At 39.3% G+C, this 20,054-nt stretch overlaps 1 protein-coding gene across 1 annotated transcript; it reads right to left on the bottom strand.

The window, feature by feature from the left end:
• Positions 1 to 17,404: 17,404 nt before the first annotated feature.
• Positions 17,405 to 19,308, bottom strand: LOC142608642 (protein WUSCHEL-like). Its single transcript, XM_075780343.1, has 3 exons — positions 18,875 to 19,308; positions 18,575 to 18,669; positions 17,405 to 17,974 (listed from the first exon to the last, which is right to left on the bottom strand). Exons 1-3 carry the CDS (start codon positions 19,266 to 19,268, stop codon positions 17,579 to 17,581), a joined length of 885 nt encoding a protein of 294 aa, XP_075636458.1. The 5' UTR covers positions 19,269 to 19,308; the 3' UTR covers positions 17,405 to 17,578.
• Positions 19,309 to 20,054: the final 746 nt, after the last annotated feature.

Below are 20,054 nucleotides of genomic sequence, written 5' to 3'. Positions count from 1 at the left end.
AAGTGTGCGGTGACTACCATATAGTTCAAGTTTTGTATGGACATCCAAGTATCCGTTGTCACACAAACCCGTTGCCCAACAAAAGCCCTTCTCAAAATATCCACCTCACTAGAATAACTCTTCATACAAACCCTTGCAATGGTAGTGCGATGGGGAATGGGAAACCTGGGCTCAAATATTTTCATAAATTCTTGAAAGCCTTGATGCTCCACAAATTTAAAAGACAATTCATCAATGACGATCATCCTTGCCAACGCCAACCTTATCCTTTCTTCACTATAGTTTGCAACCACTAACACGTTTGAACCACTTTCACCTTCTCTCTTGGCTTGGAAAGACAAAGTTTTTTGCTTATCATCACGGGGAAAAGGCCACTTCTTACACACCTTCATGTGTTGCAACATGCCCGAAGTACCATTTTTCTTACCATGACATTTATATTGATTTTTACAATACTTGCATTGAGACCTAGGATTATTGAGATCAAAACCAGCCAACTTAATGAAGTGTTGCCATACTATCAGGTCCTTACCACCTTGTTTAGGTGATAGTGGGGGAAGTAATGCACCAAGTCCAATTGGTGCTGCAAGTTCAAGTGGATTAGTGTCAGGAGAAGGTGGGTTGGGGTCCCTAGAGGCGCTAAATCCAGGTGAAACATTGACATCCATCTAATAAAAAAATTTCTAACCAACCATAAAACAAAGTTTCCACAACAATGTCAAATTATAATTTTTCAACAAATATAATATCAAATAACTCACTCTCAATCAATGAATGTCATAACCAGATCCAATAATCGCAATAACTAATCAGTTTAGTTACAACAAGGCAACAATAATAGACTAACAATTATTAGTCATTACTCAACAATTCATGTCACTGATAAACAAGGAATTTATCATATTATTCTCAGTATAAATATAAAATAAAATTTAATTTTATATATATAAACTTAAAGCAGTTGTTACTAAGTACTAAAAATTTAAAATGAAAATGCTAAATATAGTGAGTGATTAGTGTATAGTGATTACCTCTCGGTGAAGGATTGAAATCATGAACTCTCTCAATCTCGTCTCCCTCAAAAATTAAAATGCTAAAGAAAAAAAAAAGATTAGTACTTACTACTTAGTCTGTGACACATCAAGTCACTAATTAGTTAGCTCATCAATGCAATAAGTTACTTAAATAATTAAGTGGGACTAAAGTAACAATGTAACACTCCAAGGTCCAAACAAGTGCTGAAAAATTGATAATAAAACAAGTTTAGAGGAAGAACAAAAGTTTAGAGGAAATCAACCCATCTTACTCTTCAGATTTTGATCCAAAATAGAAAAGAAAAGGCAGAGATGAATCCATGTTACTTATAAATTATTATAGTTAACAAGACATAAATGATAGAGATAAACCTCCATAAAAATATTTAAGCAGCCTATTCATATCTAATAAAAATCTTAAGTTATTTCATTCATAACATTTTACTTTATATTCTATCAATTTTAATATGTCATGTATCTTTCTTTCTTTTTCATTATAAATTTATAGTTACTTTAAGAGGATAAAAATGTATATAATTTTTTAGAGTGAATGAAAAATAAAAAATTGTAGAGATCTGAAAAACTGCAATAGATGAAACATAAACAACAAAGACTAATTTATACTTATTCTTCTACATGCAGTTATGTGGATAACAATTGAAATTTGAAACTGTCTAACCCCCCAAATAAAACCACAAATTCAGCCAATTAAGTGGGTCATTTTAAGTTTTAACATTTCTTTGCTAGGTCTATTAGACACTTAATATTTTTAACACTTAATATCTATTAGACACGTTGGGCCAACAACGTGTTTTCTCATAAAAGTTAAAACAGAGTACAATACAAAGCTTGTAGCATGTAAGTAAAATAACAAGAAACAGTGAAACACAAACCCAGGACACAAAGATAACAAGAAAGTAGAAACATAAATGTGACAAACCCATGTAAGGCAAACATTCACAAAGAAACACAAACCCAGCATGTAAACATTGTAAAGTTTGTACTACAAACAGCCAAAAAAATAACAAGATACCCAAGACACAAAGATGGCTTACCGATAACTATGGGCGCCTATCCGCGATAAGCCGGTGCGAGCTCAGACATGAGGTGACGAGGCGGCAATCAGGCAAGAGGCAAGAGGCGAGAGGCGAGAGGCGAGAGCGAGAGAGAGAGTTAAGTCTTATGAGAGAGAAATAGAGTGTATTTATAGTGAGGGAAATCTGAAAACCTAAAACCAAACGATGCCATTTTGTGTTTTTTTTTTTTTAAATAATACCCAATACGACGTCGTTTTAGTAAAAAAAATTAAAATCCATACTCAGTAAAACGCCATATTCAAAAGTTGAAAAACTAATAAACGATTTGCATATATCGGTTCAGTTTGACACCTCATCAGTGAGGGATTGCAACTCCGACGACTGGACCGCACTGGCGTCAAATGTCCCTTCGCATTCCAATCGCCAGCATCGGCCCTGTCAGTCGGTTGTAATTGTAGTGCGGGAAGGTCGGTGCCAGTCTGGAAGGTCGGCTCCGATTTCCTTTTGTATAGTCCTACCTACCGTTACTCACTTAACGAAAATAGTCTATATGGCAAACAGAGTGCACTGTTAGCACAGCATATGATTTAAAATAATATTTAAAAATTTTAACAAAATAATATTTAAAAAATTTATTTAGCATCCACATCAGCATATGATTTAAAAAATTAATTTCTCAATTTAACAAAATAAAAAACAGAATTAAAAACAAAAAATAACATGAATTAAGATCTGAGTTTATCTTGAACAAAAACACAAACCCAGTTCAAAATCATTAGTAAACCCAGCACATCCCTAAATTTTAACAAACTCAAAATATCCAAATATGAACAAAGTACCAAACCGATTTACAACCACAATATTAATCAATATTAATATACAATGACACCAGCACATTGCATACAGCATAGATGAGGCAGTCAAGTCAAACTTGAAGAATCCCCAGTTAGTGCATAAGACTTCGTGAAGGATTGTTTCTTGTGTTAGCCAATGCACTATGCCCCATTATTACTTTAACATCCCAGCTAATTTACTTTATGATCTGCTCTTTTGTCAATCAAACCATCCACAAATATCAAACCTAGCAACAATCCTTCACAAAGTCTTATGCACCACGCCAAAATCGAAGACTTCAACAGATCCACTCAAAGACTCGGCTTCTCAAGTTCGAAATCTCAGATTTTCGGTCACTGTACTAGTTTTATATGGGTTTGGCTTCTCAGTTTCATATGGGTTACTTTGTATTGGGAAGTTGCAAGGATCGATTGGATTTGAAGGGATTCTGATCTAATGGTCTTTGTTTGTTTCGAATTTCGCTAGTTTTGAAATTTATGGGTTTGTTTTCTAGGTTTGATATTTATGGATGATTTGAATTTTCTTTGTTCATGTGATCTTCTAGGTTTGTGTTTGGTTTCTCAAAAAGCATAAGAAAATGGAAGAAAAGTTCAATGTTCTTCAGAAAAATAATGAAAAAAGAAAAAGAAAAATAAGAAGTGTGGCTGTGTGGTTTGAAAGTGAAATTCAAACTCAATTTTAATGTTTTGAAGTTGTGTGGGGGTTTGATTTTTTTTCATTTTTTCATATTTAATTTTGTGTTCATGTGAATCTGAATGTTAATTTTTTGGATTTTAAATTTTCTAGTTTTGTGTTTTTGGTGTTTTTGTTCAAGATAAATTCAAATCTCAATTCATGTTATTTTTTTAATTCTGCTTTTTATTTTGTTAAATTGAGAAATTAATTTTTTAAATTATATGCTGACGTGGATGCTAAATAATTTTTTTTAATATTAGTTTTAATGGCCATGTCAGTATTTACGGTGTCAACAGTACACTCTGTTTACCACGTAAGATATTTTCATTAAGTGAGTGACGGTAGGGGCTAAAATGGAATGTTTTTTTCATTTAGGACTAAAAGCAATAAAATAAAAATGTAGGAACCAAAATAAATATAGGGTCAATATGTAAGGACTAAAAGTGCATTTACACCTAAAATTTATTTTTGATCAAAAGTCATTTACTAATATTTATACTTGTTAGTCTGTTACCTTCTTATTAAAGTCAAAATTTGTCTTTTGAAAGTTTCTCCCTTTAGTTGCTCAATTCAAAATGAGCATTAAGATGCTCAAACAGTTTGTATCTAAATGGCTATCCAAACCTTCAGTAACAGGAAAAATTATTAAGTCCACTGGGAGAACTGTTGACGTGGTCCTTCCAACTAATGAGACATGATATCTATGTAAATGTGAGTGACTTTCTTAATCAGCACAAAAAATAAAAAATTACCAGGTAATTTCACATTTGCATAAATAACAGTATTTTATTGATTGGGAGGTCAAGAAAGACCACATCAATAGTCCTTATAGACCTAATAATTTCTCTAGTAATAACCATTATTCAATAATGGGTTATTATCATTATAGTCCAATGTTTTTAATACAAAAAAAAAAAAAAAAAAAAAAAGTCAGAAGTTTAATTTGTTTTAAACATGGGATTAAATTACAAGGCTACACCTTAGATGTTTATAAAAATGCAGTGTAAGCCTTTGAAAGAGGACAATTCTTTGATTAGTAGATTTTACACTCCAACATAATATTACTCCCTCATCAAACATTTCTTGTTAAAATATATTTAAATATATCATTATACTATATTTTGGGTTTGGAAAGTACTATATTGAGAGTCTCATATCCTACGAGCAATGTAAGTCTTGTAAGGATAATCAGCAAAATGATTGAACTGTTGTATCCTGGAAATAACGTGTAGAAATTATTTATCTACTAAATTGGATAAATTTGAAAATAGAGTGTATTGTCTCAAGGTAATGACCCGGTCCACACTTTAACTTCGCCACCAAAAAACATTCATGAAATGATGGTAAGCTTTTTATCTAGTTAATTATGAGATGTACTTTAAGCACCAATGAAATAATATCTCCTAATTTTATTTTTGGTTTATGATGAAATCTAATTTCAATGTGATGTTATTGTTTAAATGATAATTTTGAAAATTATGAAATTTAAATTAATTTATTAATCAATTATTGTTCTCATGGGAGAACCCCGCAAACCCCACCCACATCACCAAAAAAAAAAAAATACACAAATGACTAGTCAAAAAGGTACACCCACAAAAAGAGACCATTCAAAGTAAAATAGAAAGAGATATAAAAAGTGATGGGGGATAAAAAATATACAACTCCAGCTTCGTCCATGGAGGTCGTCCAAGGCAAGACCAGGTAGGCAAAGGTTGTAAGAACCTCGTCCAGGATAAGGCCGTCCACGCAGGAAGGTGCGTGGATGAAGCTTTGCATAGTTAAAGTTCCGCAACACCATGCCATGTCGTCCAAAGAGAACCATCAACCTCGTCCTGGGAGATCGTCCAGAAGGGAACGACCTCGCTTGGAAGCAAGATGTGCCTAGCTAGAGGTTCCCTGGACGAGCCCTTTACACTTAGGGAAAAATTCCTAAGTTAATATGGCAACTCCGTATCGCACGCGTAACTTCCAGTGACCGTTTTGTGAGGAAAAAATGTAACTCCTAAACAGTTGAAGAAGTTGTCCCTGAACCCTCACACCTCCTCCAATCCAGGGGAGGTTACAAGTTTGATAACTGTCTTTAGGACACTATATAAACGTCCATTCAGACCAAAAAAATGTATGTTTTACATTTCCTAAAAAGTTGGAACTCTTGGTCTAGAGAGAAAAAACTAACTTTGCCATCGGAGGGTTGTTGGCCGGCAACCCCGGTCACCTTTGATTGCTTTTCTTTCTTTTTCAAACCATCAAGAGAGCCAGTAATCCTTTCAAGTTCGGAGCATCTAGTCTACTGATTTTTCTTGCATCATCAATTGGTGCCGACTGTGGGGAAAGTAGTGTTCTTTTCGTTCGATTATCTGTTTTCAACGATTAGCCTTTCCCAGACAAAAAGGCTGAATGATTCAAACAAGATCAAGGGCTACCAGCCCAGGCCACCAGGAAAGTAGGGATGCTTCTAGTAATCCCCTCTGTGATCGTCAGTCAGCGCCTGTCATGCAACCGCCTTCTGTCCAACATATACAGTCCACGACTGCCGCTATGGCGGAGTTGACCCGTCATAATCAAGAGTTGAACAGGGAGATCAATCTGAGGAGGCAGTGCCATGATGGGTGCACGGAAGGATGAGCCCAAAGTCAGGAAGGTGGAGGAGAAAACATTGAGTCCGAAAATCAGTCAAGGGGTACTACTTCAAGAAGAGTGCCACACTTGGAGAAGGAGATGAACCAGATGAGAATAGCCATGGATGAAATGAAGGAGAATATGAGGCGAGCAAACCCCGTGGATGATTTAGTTCATCGAACAGACTCTCCTTTCACGGCTTCCATCAACAGTCACCCCCTGCCCCCGAAATTCAAAATGCCTTCCTTAGATTCGTATGATGGAAATCGTGACCCGTGTGATCACATCGCTACCTTCAAGACGGCCATGCACCTTCAAGGGGTCCCGGACAAGATTATGTGCAAAGCTTTCCCTACCACACTTAAGGGACCAGCGCGGGTGTGGTTCAGCAAAATACCCCCAAACTCAGTAGGTTCATTCGAGGAGTTGAGTAAGTCGTTCGTTAATAATTTCATTGGAGGGCAACGCCACAAGCGTTCCTCTTCTAGTTTGCTAACTATAGAGCAAGGGGAAAACGAAAGTTTGCAGTCTTTCATTACCCGATTCAATAGAGAAGCCTTGACGGTGGATGAAATGGACGACAAGTTGTTATTGGCCGCCTTTCACAATGGGGTCAACTCTGACTTGTTCATTCATAAGCTCTACGAGCAGGAACCACAGACTCCATTCGGCCCAGAATTTCATGAATGATGAGGACGCTATTATAGCTAAAAAGAGAAAGAGATCAGAATGCTCGAAAGCAGGTCACTAGCGTTATCCAGATCAGGGTCCTCGTCCAAAGAAGGCTCGGGCAGAAGAGAAAAAAGAAAAAGATGGTATGAAGGCGACTTCCTCAACAAGAAATTAGCAATACACTCTCTTGAATATGCCACTAGAGCAGGTGCTTATGCAAATCAAGGATGATCCATCCTTGAAGTGGCCGGAGAAAATGAAAGGAGATCCTAACAAGTGCAATAGGAACAAGTATTGCCGCTTTCATAGAGACCATGGGCATGACACGGACGAGTGCTTTGATTTGAAGCAGCAGATAGAGAATCTTATCAGGCAAGGGAAGTTGAGGAATTTCCTTGGACAAGACCAGAGAGACGAGAAACTGAAGGCTAAGGTGGAAGAGTCATCATGACCCCCACTTAGAGAAATAAGAGTAATTATCAAAGGAACCTCGGCAGCGTAGTCGTCCAAGTCGAGGAAGACATACCTAAAGGTGGTGCAAAACGTCTAGCTGCCTGGACTATCTCCCAGGACGAGGGAAGCAGACGAGCAAGCCATCACGTTCACAGATGAGGATGCTGGATGAGTTCACCACCCACACGATGACGCAATAGTCATTACCCTATTCATTACCTTCATTCCTTGTTATTGATTGTGCATCATCATATAATGCTATCATTGGAAGGCCAACTTTGAATGGTTGGAAGGCGGTAACCTCTACCTACCATTTGTCTATTAAATTCCTGACCGAGCACGGAGTGGGCCAAGTACAAGGAGATCGATTGGCCGCCAGAAAGTGCTACCTAGCTATGTTGGCAATGGACGAGCACATACAGACAATGAGTATAAACGAGAGAAGGATCGCAACGGAACCCACTGAGGTGTTAGAGGATGTCCCATTGGACAAGAGTAGACCCGAGAAGTTCACTAGAATTGGGGCAAGCATGAAAGAAGAGGCAAAGCATACTCTGATCCAGTTTTTGAAGAACAGCCTTGATGTCTTTGCATGGAGTCATGAGGACATGCCTGGTATTGATCCAAGTGTCATTACTCACCGTCTGAATGTGTGTCCCTACTCCAAACTAGTGCGTCAGAAGAAAATGGTTTTTGCTCCTGAGCGAGACAATGCCATCAAAGAAGAAATCCAGAAGTTGATCACCGTGGAATTCATCCGAGAAGTTTATTACCCAGACTGGTTAGCGAATGTAGTCATGGTAAAGAAGGCCAATGGCAAGTGGCGGATGTGCGCGGACTTCACTGACTTGAACAAGGCCTGCCCCAAGGACAGTTATCCATTGCCGCGCATAGACCAGCTGGTGGACTCAACGGCAGGTCACAGGCTGCTGAGCATTATGGACGCCTTCTCCTGCTATAACCAAATAAAGATGGACAAGGCAGATCAAGAAAAGAATTCATTTATTACTAGCCAGGGGTTATTTTGCTACAAGGTAATGCCCTTTGGTCTGAAGAACGCAAGGGCCACTTATCAAAGACTGGTTAACCACATGTTCCATCCTCAAATCGGGCGAAATATGGAGGTTTATGTAGATGATATGCTGGTAAAGAGCTTGGACGAGGGGAAGCACCTAGACGACCTTCAAGAGACCTTTGATACACTTCGGTGGTATAACATGAAATTAAATCCAAGCAAGTGTGCCTTCGGAGTTTCGTCGAAAAAGTTTTTGGGGTTCATGGTTTCACACAGAGGAATTGAAGCGAATCCGGACAAAATCCAGGCGATACTAGATATAGAACCACCGAAAAACATCAAAGAAGTCCAGTCTCTTACCGGATGAGTAGCCGCCCTTAACAGGTTTGTTTCAAAAGCTACTGACAAGTGTTTGCCATTCTTTAAAGTCCCCAGGAAGGCATTTGAGTGGACAGACGAATGTCAGAGGGCCTTTCAAGATCTGAAAACTTACCTCACGACAGCACCTTTGCTCAGCCCGTCTGTACCTGGTGAAGAACTGTATTTGTATTTGGCAGTGTCCCCGCACGCTGTGAGTTCGACGTTGGTTAGAGACGAAGGACGAGTTCAGAAATCGGTGTATTATACAAGCCGCGCATTAAGAGGGGCAGAAGGTCGATATCCGATGATGGAGAAGCTAGCCTTTGCCTTGATCACGACTTCCAGGAAGCTGAGACATTACTTCCAAGCTCATATTATCAACGTCCTAACGGATCATCCCCTAAAGAAAGCAATGAATAAGTTGGAAGCTGCAAGGCGAATAATTCAATGGGCAGTGGAACTTAGTGAATTCGATGTCAGATACCAGCCAAGGAGCACGATAAAGGCACAGGCGTTGGCAGATTTCATTGCAGAGTTTACCCCAAGCCAGGACGAGCTGGACAAAGACGAAGGGGTAGAAAGATGGGTTATCAATGTAGACGGATCGTCCACGCTATATGCAGGAGGGATTGGAGTCATACTCAAGTCTCCAGAGGGTGATAAGTTGGAGTATGCAGCCCGTCTACAGTACCAAACCACTAACAACGAGGTTGAGTATGAAGCTCTACTCAAAGGGCTGGAATTGGCTAAGTCCCTAGGGGCTGAGTCAATAATAGTCAAGGGAGATTCTCAACTAGTGATCAATCAAATGAATGGCATGTGTGATACTAGGGAAGATCGGATGAAGAAATATCTAAGCAAAGTGAGGCGGCTTGTCCAAAAGGTTACGGAAGTGAGTTTTGTTCAACTCCCAAGGGAGGAAAATATGGAAGTGAATGCTTTGGCAAAAGCAGCTTCGGGAGGAGAAGTTATGGACGCGTACGACATAATCCAATACATGTCGAGCATAGACCTCCCAGATGTACATCAAATAGGAGGGGGAGAAAATTGGATGAGTCCAATAGTACTCTATCTCAAGGATGGAAGGCTTCCAAAAGACAAGGACGAGGCCAGGAAGCTGAGGGTTAGAGCAGCGAAGTATGTCCTCATAAACAAAGTGCTATACAAGCGAGGCTTTTCTCAGCCCTACCTAAGGTGCCTGGCTCCGGACGAGTCAAACTATGTTTTGAGGGAAGTTCATGAAGGAGCATGTGGGAATCATTCAGGTGCAAGATCGCTTATCCATAAGGTCGTCCGTGCAGGCTACTACTGGCTAACAGTTTAAGCAAATGCTAAGGCCTATGTCAAGGTGTGTGACCAGTGTCAGCGCTATAGCAACGTCCCTAGACAGCCGTCGGAGTACCAAACCCCAATGATGGCCCCATGGCCCTTTGCACAATGGGGACTGGATATCCTGGGTCCTTTTCCCACGGGAACTAGACAAATGAAGTTTTTGGTAGTAGGGATTGATGACTTTACCAAGTGGGTGGAGGCCAAACCTCTTGCAAAAATCACTCAGCAAAATGTCAAGAATTTTGTTTGGAAGAATATTCTATGTATGTTCGGAAGAATATTCTATGTATGTTCAGAGTACCTAGGGTACTAGTATCAGATAACGGACATCAGTTTGACAACGCACCCTTCAGGGACTTTTGTGAACAGTTCGGAATCGAGAATCACTATTCCTCACCCTCCCACCCACAGGTGAACGGACAAGTAGAAGTGACGAACCAATCCCTGCTAAAAATCATCAAGACTCGACTCGAGGGGGCAAAAGGGATATGGCCAGACGAATTACCATCTTTGGGCCTACAGGACAACCGTGAGAACCTTGACAGGAGAAACCCCTTACAAGCTAGCCTACGGAAGTGAAGCAGTCATACTGGCAGAAGTTCATATGGCTAACCATCGAGTGATGAAGTACCAGGAGAGAGAAATTGAGGAACAACTTCGTCTTGACCTCGATCTCATTGACGAGGTAAGGATGGATGCAGAGCAAAAGACAGCAAGATACAAGAATCTTATGGCTAGGCAGCATGATGCCATGGTCAAACCCAGATGTTTCAACGTCGGGGACCTCGTTCTTAAAAGGGTGTCCTTGGCAACTAGGTACCCAGCTCATGGAAAATTAGGACCTAATTGGGAAGGACTCTATAGGGTAATTAACTGCAAAAGGCAGGGGTCGTACTACCTGGAAGCTCTGGACGAGCGAAAATTAGAGCATCCCTAGAACGTGGAGCACCTAAGGAGGTACTATCAGTAATGAGCTAGGACGAGGGAAAGCAAAGACGAGGTTGCAGCTATGGACGAAGTTACAGCTATGGTCTACATGTTTACTTATATTTACTGTTGTGTTCTTATTACTACTATGGTGTGTTTTAAGAATAAAAGTGCACTAGTTCTTAAACTTTTGCACCGTCTACAGACAAGCTTGTGAAAGACGAGGTTATGTATGTAAGTGTTTTCCTAAGGCACTATAGCTTCTAAGCATGTGCCATGCTAGTGGACAATATTCATATAATAATATGGTTTGGATTTCTAATGTATTTAATGCATAAATCTAATTTTCATAATAGTACCCATAAGGGGGCAAAAGCCCAATACGAATGAAAATCGCTGGACGCAAGGATGTAACATTCACAAGATTTCCTCAAAATGAGAATAAAACAAAGAAAAATAAGTGAAGGCATGCTCGTCTGAAGATAAACGAACAAAAAAAAGGCATACAGTGAAACTAGTCCATGGACGAGCATTTGGCTAAGATGCCCAGGTGTTCTAGGACGAGGCAAACACTAGAAACATCTAAGCAAAAGACGAATGCCAACTGCCTAGCCCATGGACGAGAAAAAAGATGCATGACCATCATTGCCATTTATGAAGATGAGTTACACTCAGAAAAATTTAAATGGCAACAAAGACGTCCTTGCATAGGTGGGTCGTCCATAAGAAAAATTCATGGACGACCATTCAACACTTAGAATATTCACTGTTTAAAAGCCAATAACATCTAATGGTGAAAACAGAGCATAAACTCGTCCATATAATAAAATTAAATAATGAATAAAAGTATACATTCATCAAAGTTTAAAACAAGGGTAGACGACCGTCATCCAAAAACCCTTACAAAGTAAGCCATAAAAGGAAATTGTTAATAAACTCGTCTAGAACACTCTGGACGAGAGAATTGTACTCGAATACATCTTAAAAAAAAAAGGGTCCCAAAAACAGTGGACCAAAACAAAGACAAACAAATCAAACACTTTGAATAAATAAACATCAAAATCTCGTCTTCAGGCAGGAGGGGCATCGGTATTGGGGTCGTCTTGAGCTGGCTTTGTAGAAGTGTTGTCCTCAATATTGACGTCCTCTAAGCTCATTTGAAGGAGGGAACTTGAAGCAGCTCCACCAAGGTTAAGCTTAACAAGGCTGAAGTCAATCTCAGGGAACTTCTCTATTGCCTTCATCCTGAAATCTTCAAACTCAGCTGCATAGATGGTGTCCAGTAGATCAATGAACTGTTTGGACACTTGAAACTCTGCAACTACGTCTTCCTTGGCCTTTGCAAGAAAGGCGTTTAGCTCGTCGTTCTTCTTTTGAAGGAGTTCAAGACGAGCATCCTTCTCTTTGGCGTCTGTCTTCAGCTTCTCGACGTTGCTTTTCAACTTTTTTGCCTCCTCCTTAGCCTTGGCAGCCATTTCAGCCCACCTCTTGGACTTGTCCTTCCTTTTTTGGACCGTCCTCTCCAGTAGGGTCCTCGTCTTGTCTAATTCAATTGCCTACCTAGATGCAGCAGTGAACTTGGACATTGCCTGCACAGATTAAAATATTGTCACAATATATACAATTATTACTGGAAAGACGAGGAATATATATACAGAGTGCACACCTTAAAAAGGTCATGAACTGCGGAATTCTCAAAGTCCTTTAGAGACATGTCATAGCATGCCATCACATCCTCGTCCATCACAGCCTTCTCAAACCTTTCCCAAGTTAAGTTGTCATTGGAAAGGAGGTTTTGAGGCACTTGTTGAGAAGGTTGGGAGAAGGCTGGAGCAGCAACCTTGGACGGGATTTGTGCAGATGAAGGATCCTTAGGTTCAGAATCAACATGTCCTATCTAGACGGAATGACCCTGAGGGACAAGGATAGGGTGGGTTTGGTCGTCTTTGGTTTGGGCATTTTTAGCCTTAGACGACCTATGCTTAGCCCTTTTTTCCTTGTGTCTACTTGGAAGATTCTCCAAGTCAACTCCAAGAGACAAGCTTTTCCTTTTATCCCTAGTGGAAAGATGAGGTTGAGATTCCTCTGGGACAGGACGAGGAGACTCACCAAGGGCAGGACGAGGTTGAGGCTGAACCTCTGGCCCCACATCCTCGTCCATTACCTCCTTCCCTTTATTCTCCTTCATGGTAGCCATTCCTGCAGAAAAATTTGTTAGAATCACTTCTAGAAATGACAAAGGATTACTCAAAGTAAAAACTTACGTCTACGAACTGTACCCTCGTGAGCTATGGCTTCAGGAGAAGGCTCAGGATCAAGTCCCCAAGTAGCGAGGCGCTGAAAAGTGACCAAAGAGTGGAAGTCCCTCTCAGGGTGAAGACGAGTTTTCTGAACTCGTTCAAGGTAAAACCTACTCAGGTGAGGCCGTCTAGCACCTACAAAAAGAGGAAAATGATTAAACGACTACAATCAAAAGTAACAAAAAGTAAAGCCCTAGCCATAAACGTACCTTCAGGACGAAGGTTCCCTAACTCTCCTGTGTAGGGAGGAAATGGATCCCTGTCAACCTCAATAGGGCGTCCAGCCCAAAAGCCAGAGACAAAGAAAAACTGCGTCTTCCATTTCCTATCTGAGGTGACTAAGGACTTAATCAGCCTATAATTTCTCCCTCTAGCTGTGAACTGATAAAAGCCAAGAGATTTGTTAATCTCGGAGGGCTTATAGCAGAAGAGGAACTCGTCCACAGTAAGAGGACGATCCCCCTCAAACACTTCCCTCCATAAAACTTGCATAGCGACAATTAGCCTCCATGCATTGGGGTTGAACTGACATATGCCTAAACCTAAGCTAGAGAGCAACTCCCTGGCAAAGGCATTAAGAGGCAACCTAAAACCCCCTAAGAGGTAAGTCTCGTAAATGCCAACACCAAAACAGGGTTGACAACACCACTCGTCACGCACAGGTACCCTGGGATTTAAGTCCTCAGGAATTTGATACCAAGTTTTAAGGATGCCTAATTTTTTCTCGTCTGTCTTAGAGGCAATCCCAACGGCACAGCTATAAACTACCTCCTCCTTGTCTTAAGCAGAAGACGAGGGAGCACTTGTACCAGCCCTAGACCCAAACTCAGCCCTCGTCCTAAGGCTTTCCTGAAGTACCTCTATGGGAACCCCAGGGACGCCGGACGTATACTCGTCCGTAGTGTTTCCCTCGCTACTGCTATTGCAATCACTACTACTATCACCAGACCCACTAAAACTACTAGGGTCATGATACTCATCTACGGCTTTGACAACACTATTGCTAGACGAGGAAAGGGTTATCTCAGACATTTTTTAAAGAAAGCTAAAAACCTGAGGACGTGGATGGAGAAAATACCTGGATCTAGACGAAGAGAGACTATGGATGCAAGAAACTTCTAAACGAGGCGCTAGAACGAGGGATGTCAAAGAATAAAATTTCAAAAATGAGGAGGGTAGTGGAGGAATTCCACTATTTATAGGCGATGAACCCTAGTGCCCGAAGCAACACGACCAACCAAAATGTGACAAATGGCGCGTCCCTCGAAAAATGAGCTGACATGACCAGTCACCAATTAGATCATGATACATGGCATCCATAATAGCTTACATAATGACACGCGTCCAAAAGATGACGCCAGTTAATGTACTCCCAGACAACCTATGGACAAGGGGGCAACTGATGGGGGATAAAAAAATATACAACTCCAGCTTCGTCCATGGAGGTCGTCCAAGGCAAGACCAGGTAGGCAAAGGTTGTAAGAACCTCGTCCAGGATAAGGTCGTCCACGCGGGAAGGTGCATGGACGAAGCTTTGCATAGTCAAAGTTCCGCAACACCATGCCATGTCGTCCAAAGAGAACCATCAACCTTGTCCTGGGAGATCGTCCAAAAGGGAACGACCTCGCTTAGAAGCAAGATGTGCTTAGCTAGAGGTTCCCTGGACGAGGATCCCTGGACGAGCCCTTTACACTTAGGGAAAAATTCCTAAGTGAATATGGCAATTCTGTATCGCATGCATAACTTCCAGTGACCGTTTTGTGAGAAAAAAATGTAACTCCTAAATAGTTGAAGAAGTTGTCTTTGAACCCTCACACCTCCTCAAATCTAGGAGAGGTTACAAGTTTGATAACTGTCTTTAGGATACTATATAAACGTCCATTTAGACCAAAAAAGGTATGTTTTACATTTCCTAAAAAGTTGGAACTCTTGGTCTAGAGAGAAAAAACTAACTTTGCCATCGGAGAGTTCTTGGCCGGCGACCCTAGTCACATTTGATTGCTTTTCTTTCTTTTTCAGACCATCAAGACAGCCAGTAATCCTTTCAAGTTCGGAGCATCCAGTCTACTGATTTTCCTTGCATCATCCAAAAGAAAAGTATAAAAGGAGTGGTTGGTTCACCAGAGGTTATGTTGGGCAAGGGGTACTTGGTGTGAATGGATGCTTCAGGTGTATTATTCCAACTAGTCTTACCAACCCCAACCCCTCTTTGAATATGCTCATCAGAATATAACCTTTTCTTCTGCCTTTCACAAGCATTGTGGTTCTGAAACTAGTAAAAGGCATTCTCGCCTTCAATCTTACCTTTCACGAGCTTAATTTGTATATCTAAATTTTATCCATAATTTATATGCATAAGATTACATAATGTTGGTTAGTGGTTGTATGAGGGTAAAGTGAGTCATTACCGAATGTAGTTGCTGTGTGTGTGGTTATTATTATTATGGACAAACAAAGTATATGTTGTGAACCTTAAGATAAAAAGATAAACAATGACTTCATGATTTCTTGTTACATGCATTTGTGCAGTGCATGTATTCATCCTTTAAACAAAGAGTCAATCGAACTAAGAGAGCTGTCTAGAATATGCACTTTGTATATAGCCTATAGGCAGTAAGAAGATGCTGGTGGTCAGATGAATATTCTAGTCGGCAAAAAGAAAAAAAAGTACCATAATTGGTGTACTTTGTTGAAAGAATAAATAGGTCAGGAAATTTGGGACTCTCAAGCCCATTTGGTTCACGTGGAATGAACGCAAGAGTGAAATCCTTTTCCACTCTTGCAAAAGTTGGTGAATGAATCATTTTCCAAAAGTGGGTAATGTCAGTTAACCTCAAGATGAGAGCTGGAAATATTGAATAATACTCGAAAAGAGTCAATATTATTCTCATTTTTTTCCCTCAAGGAATTTCATTCCATCTTAGAAGATGGAGAGGGGTTCATTTTGGGATTCTATATAGATAGAAGTGAATGATTAGGATAGTTCCCAAAATTTTTGGTGAAGAATAGATAGTTTTTAGAGGAGATTATAAACGGTCCGTGGCATGGTGTATTTCACTATTTCCAAGGATTTATCCAAAGTCTTCACATTAGTAAGTAGTCCAATAAGCTTACTCTTGACTAGTATAAAATCACACTTCTAATAATGAGTTGGATATGTTCTTAATAGGATAAATGATGTTGCATATAAGTTAATTCACACAGTTTTGCACACAAGTCTCAAAATAAGAAAATTGTGTGAATATAAGTGTGTAATAAACACTATTCTTTTTCCTTTTAATATCATGATGAGTTATATATATATATATATATATATATATATATATATACTTCAAAACAGTACATCAATACTAAAAATTATTTTGTACCAAATTAAACTAGTGAGTATGTTTATAACTTTGAAATGGTAGTGGTACTAGTGAGACAAGTCAAGGATTGTGCCAATGTGCAACTTGGCTTGGGCACTATAAAACCCACATTTCTTTTGATAGTTTTGAGAGGAAAACAAATAGCATTGCTGTTTCTACGAAATGGGTTCAAACTTCAAAATATATACCACTTCCTGTGCTTTGTAACTGCAGACGCATATGTGCTTTCACATTCTCGTATTTTTATCATACTTCCTCTAACAGGCCCTTTCCATTCTCATAATAGAGTATTTCTTTATACCATTAGATTGGATATCATTGCCAATTCTTTTCACTGTGTACACAGCACCATATGATACCCAGAAATCCTATGCAGTGTTAGATTACGCGCACCAGCTAGCACTAGCCACACCTAAAGTCTCTGTCGAGAATTCACTTTTCCACGCAATGTGCATGCGCGTGAAAGCTACTGAAGCATTAATCAATTCAGTGAAGGTGACAGAAAGCCATTTTTTCAAGTTTTAACCCCCACAAATCTTGCACTATCTGATAATGTGCAAGCTAAAACTTAACAAAAGACGTGGTCTTCTAGGAGCTCACAATATGTATAAACTACAAAGTAGGTCTTAATAAATATCCTAATCATTACTATGACTGTTTGTGTCCTTAATCCATTCATTATAGCAGATTATCATGGAATTTACAAAAGAGACAAAGGAAAAGCTAAGTTAATCACCCATTAAGTTCTTTGCATTACACATGTCAACTTCATAACTAGTACTTTGAACTAATTCTAAAATGAGTGTCAAATTAGGCCCAGTTGGCAAACTACCCTTAATTAGCAATTTAGCATAGACATTGGCAAAGCCAAGTACGTACATAGTAGCAAATTAAGAAAACAAACATTAATAACTATGGTGGGTCTAATCTAATGGTAGTGTGAAGATCTGTGAGAGTAGGAGTTGAGGCTAAGCTCGAGGGAAGTACGAGACCCATTGATTCCATCATCTGCAGAGCGATAACAGCTGGTGTAGTTGTACCCATTATTGGTGGTGTAAGGGTTCATGTTGCAGAAGCCATTGATGTCTTCAGCATGCATGGGGAACAGTGGGAGAGTTTCTTTCTCACCAGCTTCTTCTTCTTCTTCTTCTTCTTCTTCTTCTTCTTCATCTTCTTGTACTCCTAAGTTTTCTTCCATTAATCTTCTCTTATCAAAGAGGGTACTGTAGGATGAAGAATAGGGATCAGCCCCTACACACCCAAAGTTGTGCCCAATAGATCCACCAACACCACCATTGTTACCTCCATTTGATATTGAGCAGTCCTGTTTGGGACATAAGCATTAAAGAGAAGAGTCTTAGAAAGGCTAGCAAGAAAGATAGATATATATATATATATATATATGAGATTATAAAAGGACACTAATAAATAGAAAAGTTGCTACTTTTTTTACAATATATTACCATTTTAACTATAGTCTTAGTGCACTGCATTGTTTTTTCCTCTACTTAGTTTAGCCCAAAATGAAATTGATTTCTCTTCTTGAAAGCTTTAATTTTTGACTGTTTTATAAGAAGGAAACTGAATAGATATTCTTCTTTTTATAGATATTTTAAGGGTCTGAAGAAGGATTGTCTAGCTTGCCTCTCCCTTTTATTGAAACTAGATACCAAAAGATGCTGTCTTTGTATGGTACTTGGTAGATCAAACTTGCACTATATATATATGATCACATGGTCTCAAGTTTTATGTCGGTTTCTTGCCATTTCTATATGTTGCAACTTGCAAAAGAGATGATTTAAACTACAAGAACTTGTAACTCTGAAAAAAAAAAAAAAAACAAACAAACAAATCTTAATAACTCAGTAAACCAATTTCATCATAACTCTTAGAGGGCCAAAGTGCCAAATCTATAGATACTTACCCTAAAGCTTTTCTCCATAATCACTGATCCATATCCATAATTCCCCATATGCCCAACAGAAATCACCCCAGACGATGAAGATGAAGCAGAGACCCCTGCAAACCACACCGACATCACAGAAAATCAACCACAAATGACTAGTCAAAAAGGTACACTCACAAAAAGAGACCTTTCAAACTAAAATAGGAAGAAAAAAAAAAAATATATATATATATATATATATATATATATATATATATATATGGAGAATAATATATAAAGGTATATGGAGAATAACATATAAAGGAGTGGTTGGTTCACCAGAGGTTATGTTGGGCAAGGGGTACTTGGTGTGAATGGATTCTTCTGGTGTATTATTCCAATTAGTGTTACCAACCCCAACCCCTCTTTGCATGGGCACATCAGAATTTAACCTTTTCTTCTGCCTTTCACGAGCTTTGTGGTTCTGAAACCAATAAAAGACATTCTTGCCTTCAATCTTGCCGTACTGTCTGAGTCTAGCTGAGATCCTCTGAATCTGCTCAGCACTTGGGGACCTAACTCCATTGTTGTAGTAAAGGTCTTTGAGAATTCTTATCTGGTCAGTTGTGGGAGTCCAGCGTGTACTGCTTGTCCTGCATAGATATCCCCCTTTTCCACTGCTACCATCCTCGTTTAGTGCTTGTTGTTGTTGCTGTTGATTTTGAGGTTCCATTAGATTTCAAACAAAGAACAAAACAAAGAGAAGCAAACAAAAGAAAGAGGAGAGAGAGAGAGCAGGGTAGGTGAGAGTGAGAGTGAGAGTGAGAGTGCGAGTGAGAGTGAGAGTATTAAGTAAGAGTGCATGAAATGGTGAGATGGGGTGATGGGGTTTTAATAGTGAAGAAAGCAAAGGTGGGCACATGGAGAGGAAATCAGAATAATATCTGGGAGAGAAGGACTGAAGTTGACAGACAAGGGTTCATAAAAAGGGTAGGGACAAAAGATGGCTTAGAAAGGGAGGGTATCAGTGGAATTACTTGGATGAAAAGGCATGTCCAGGTATGAAACTTAATTATGATGCACTTTAATGTTGATGTGTGTGTTTGAGAGAGATGGATAGAGAAAAGTGAAATGTAAGAATAATATCAGGAATGAAATGATATATTGGATGGAAAGAAAGAAAATAGACTTTTGAATGAATGAATGAAGGGGGGAATGAATGAAGGGGCAATGTATATGATTTTCTACTTTTAATATGGAGATATTCTTGTATTTTTACTAGGCCCAAAAGCCAGATATTCTTGTACTCACCTTCCCTCTTTTTCTTTTTTCTTTTTTCTTTTTTTTGCTGAGTTATTCTTGTACTTATGAGTGTTATAGAACTATAAATGACTTTGACGATGAACTCCCTTTACGTTATGTTACATGGGTCCCAAACTATGCATGAGGCTTTTCTATTAGGGTTTCTGTTTTTTTGTTCTGCTTTTTCCTGGTTTTACTATTGAGGCAATTGGGGGAT

This window comes from Castanea sativa, chromosome 9, assembly GCF_040712315.1.
Source record: "Castanea sativa cultivar Marrone di Chiusa Pesio chromosome 9, ASM4071231v1".
In the NCBI taxonomy this organism is placed as follows: Eukaryota; Viridiplantae; Streptophyta; class Magnoliopsida; order Fagales; family Fagaceae; genus Castanea; species Castanea sativa.
This window is presented reverse-complemented; position numbering and strand designations above follow the sequence as displayed.

Excerpts from the sequence above, each read along its gene's own strand:
- LOC142608642 (XM_075780343.1), bottom strand. The coding sequence starts at position 19,268 with ATGGAACCTCAAAATCAACAGCAACAACAACAAGCACTAAACGAGGAT. Across the intron at positions 18,670-18,874 it reads CTTGCCCAACATAACCTCTG|GGGTCTCTGCTTCATCTTCA; the intron begins GTGAACCAACCA and ends TGTGGTTTGCAG. Across the intron at positions 17,975-18,574 it reads TTATGGAGAAAAGCTTTAGG|GACTGCTCAATATCAAATGG; the intron begins GTAAGTATCTAT and ends TGTCCCAAACAG.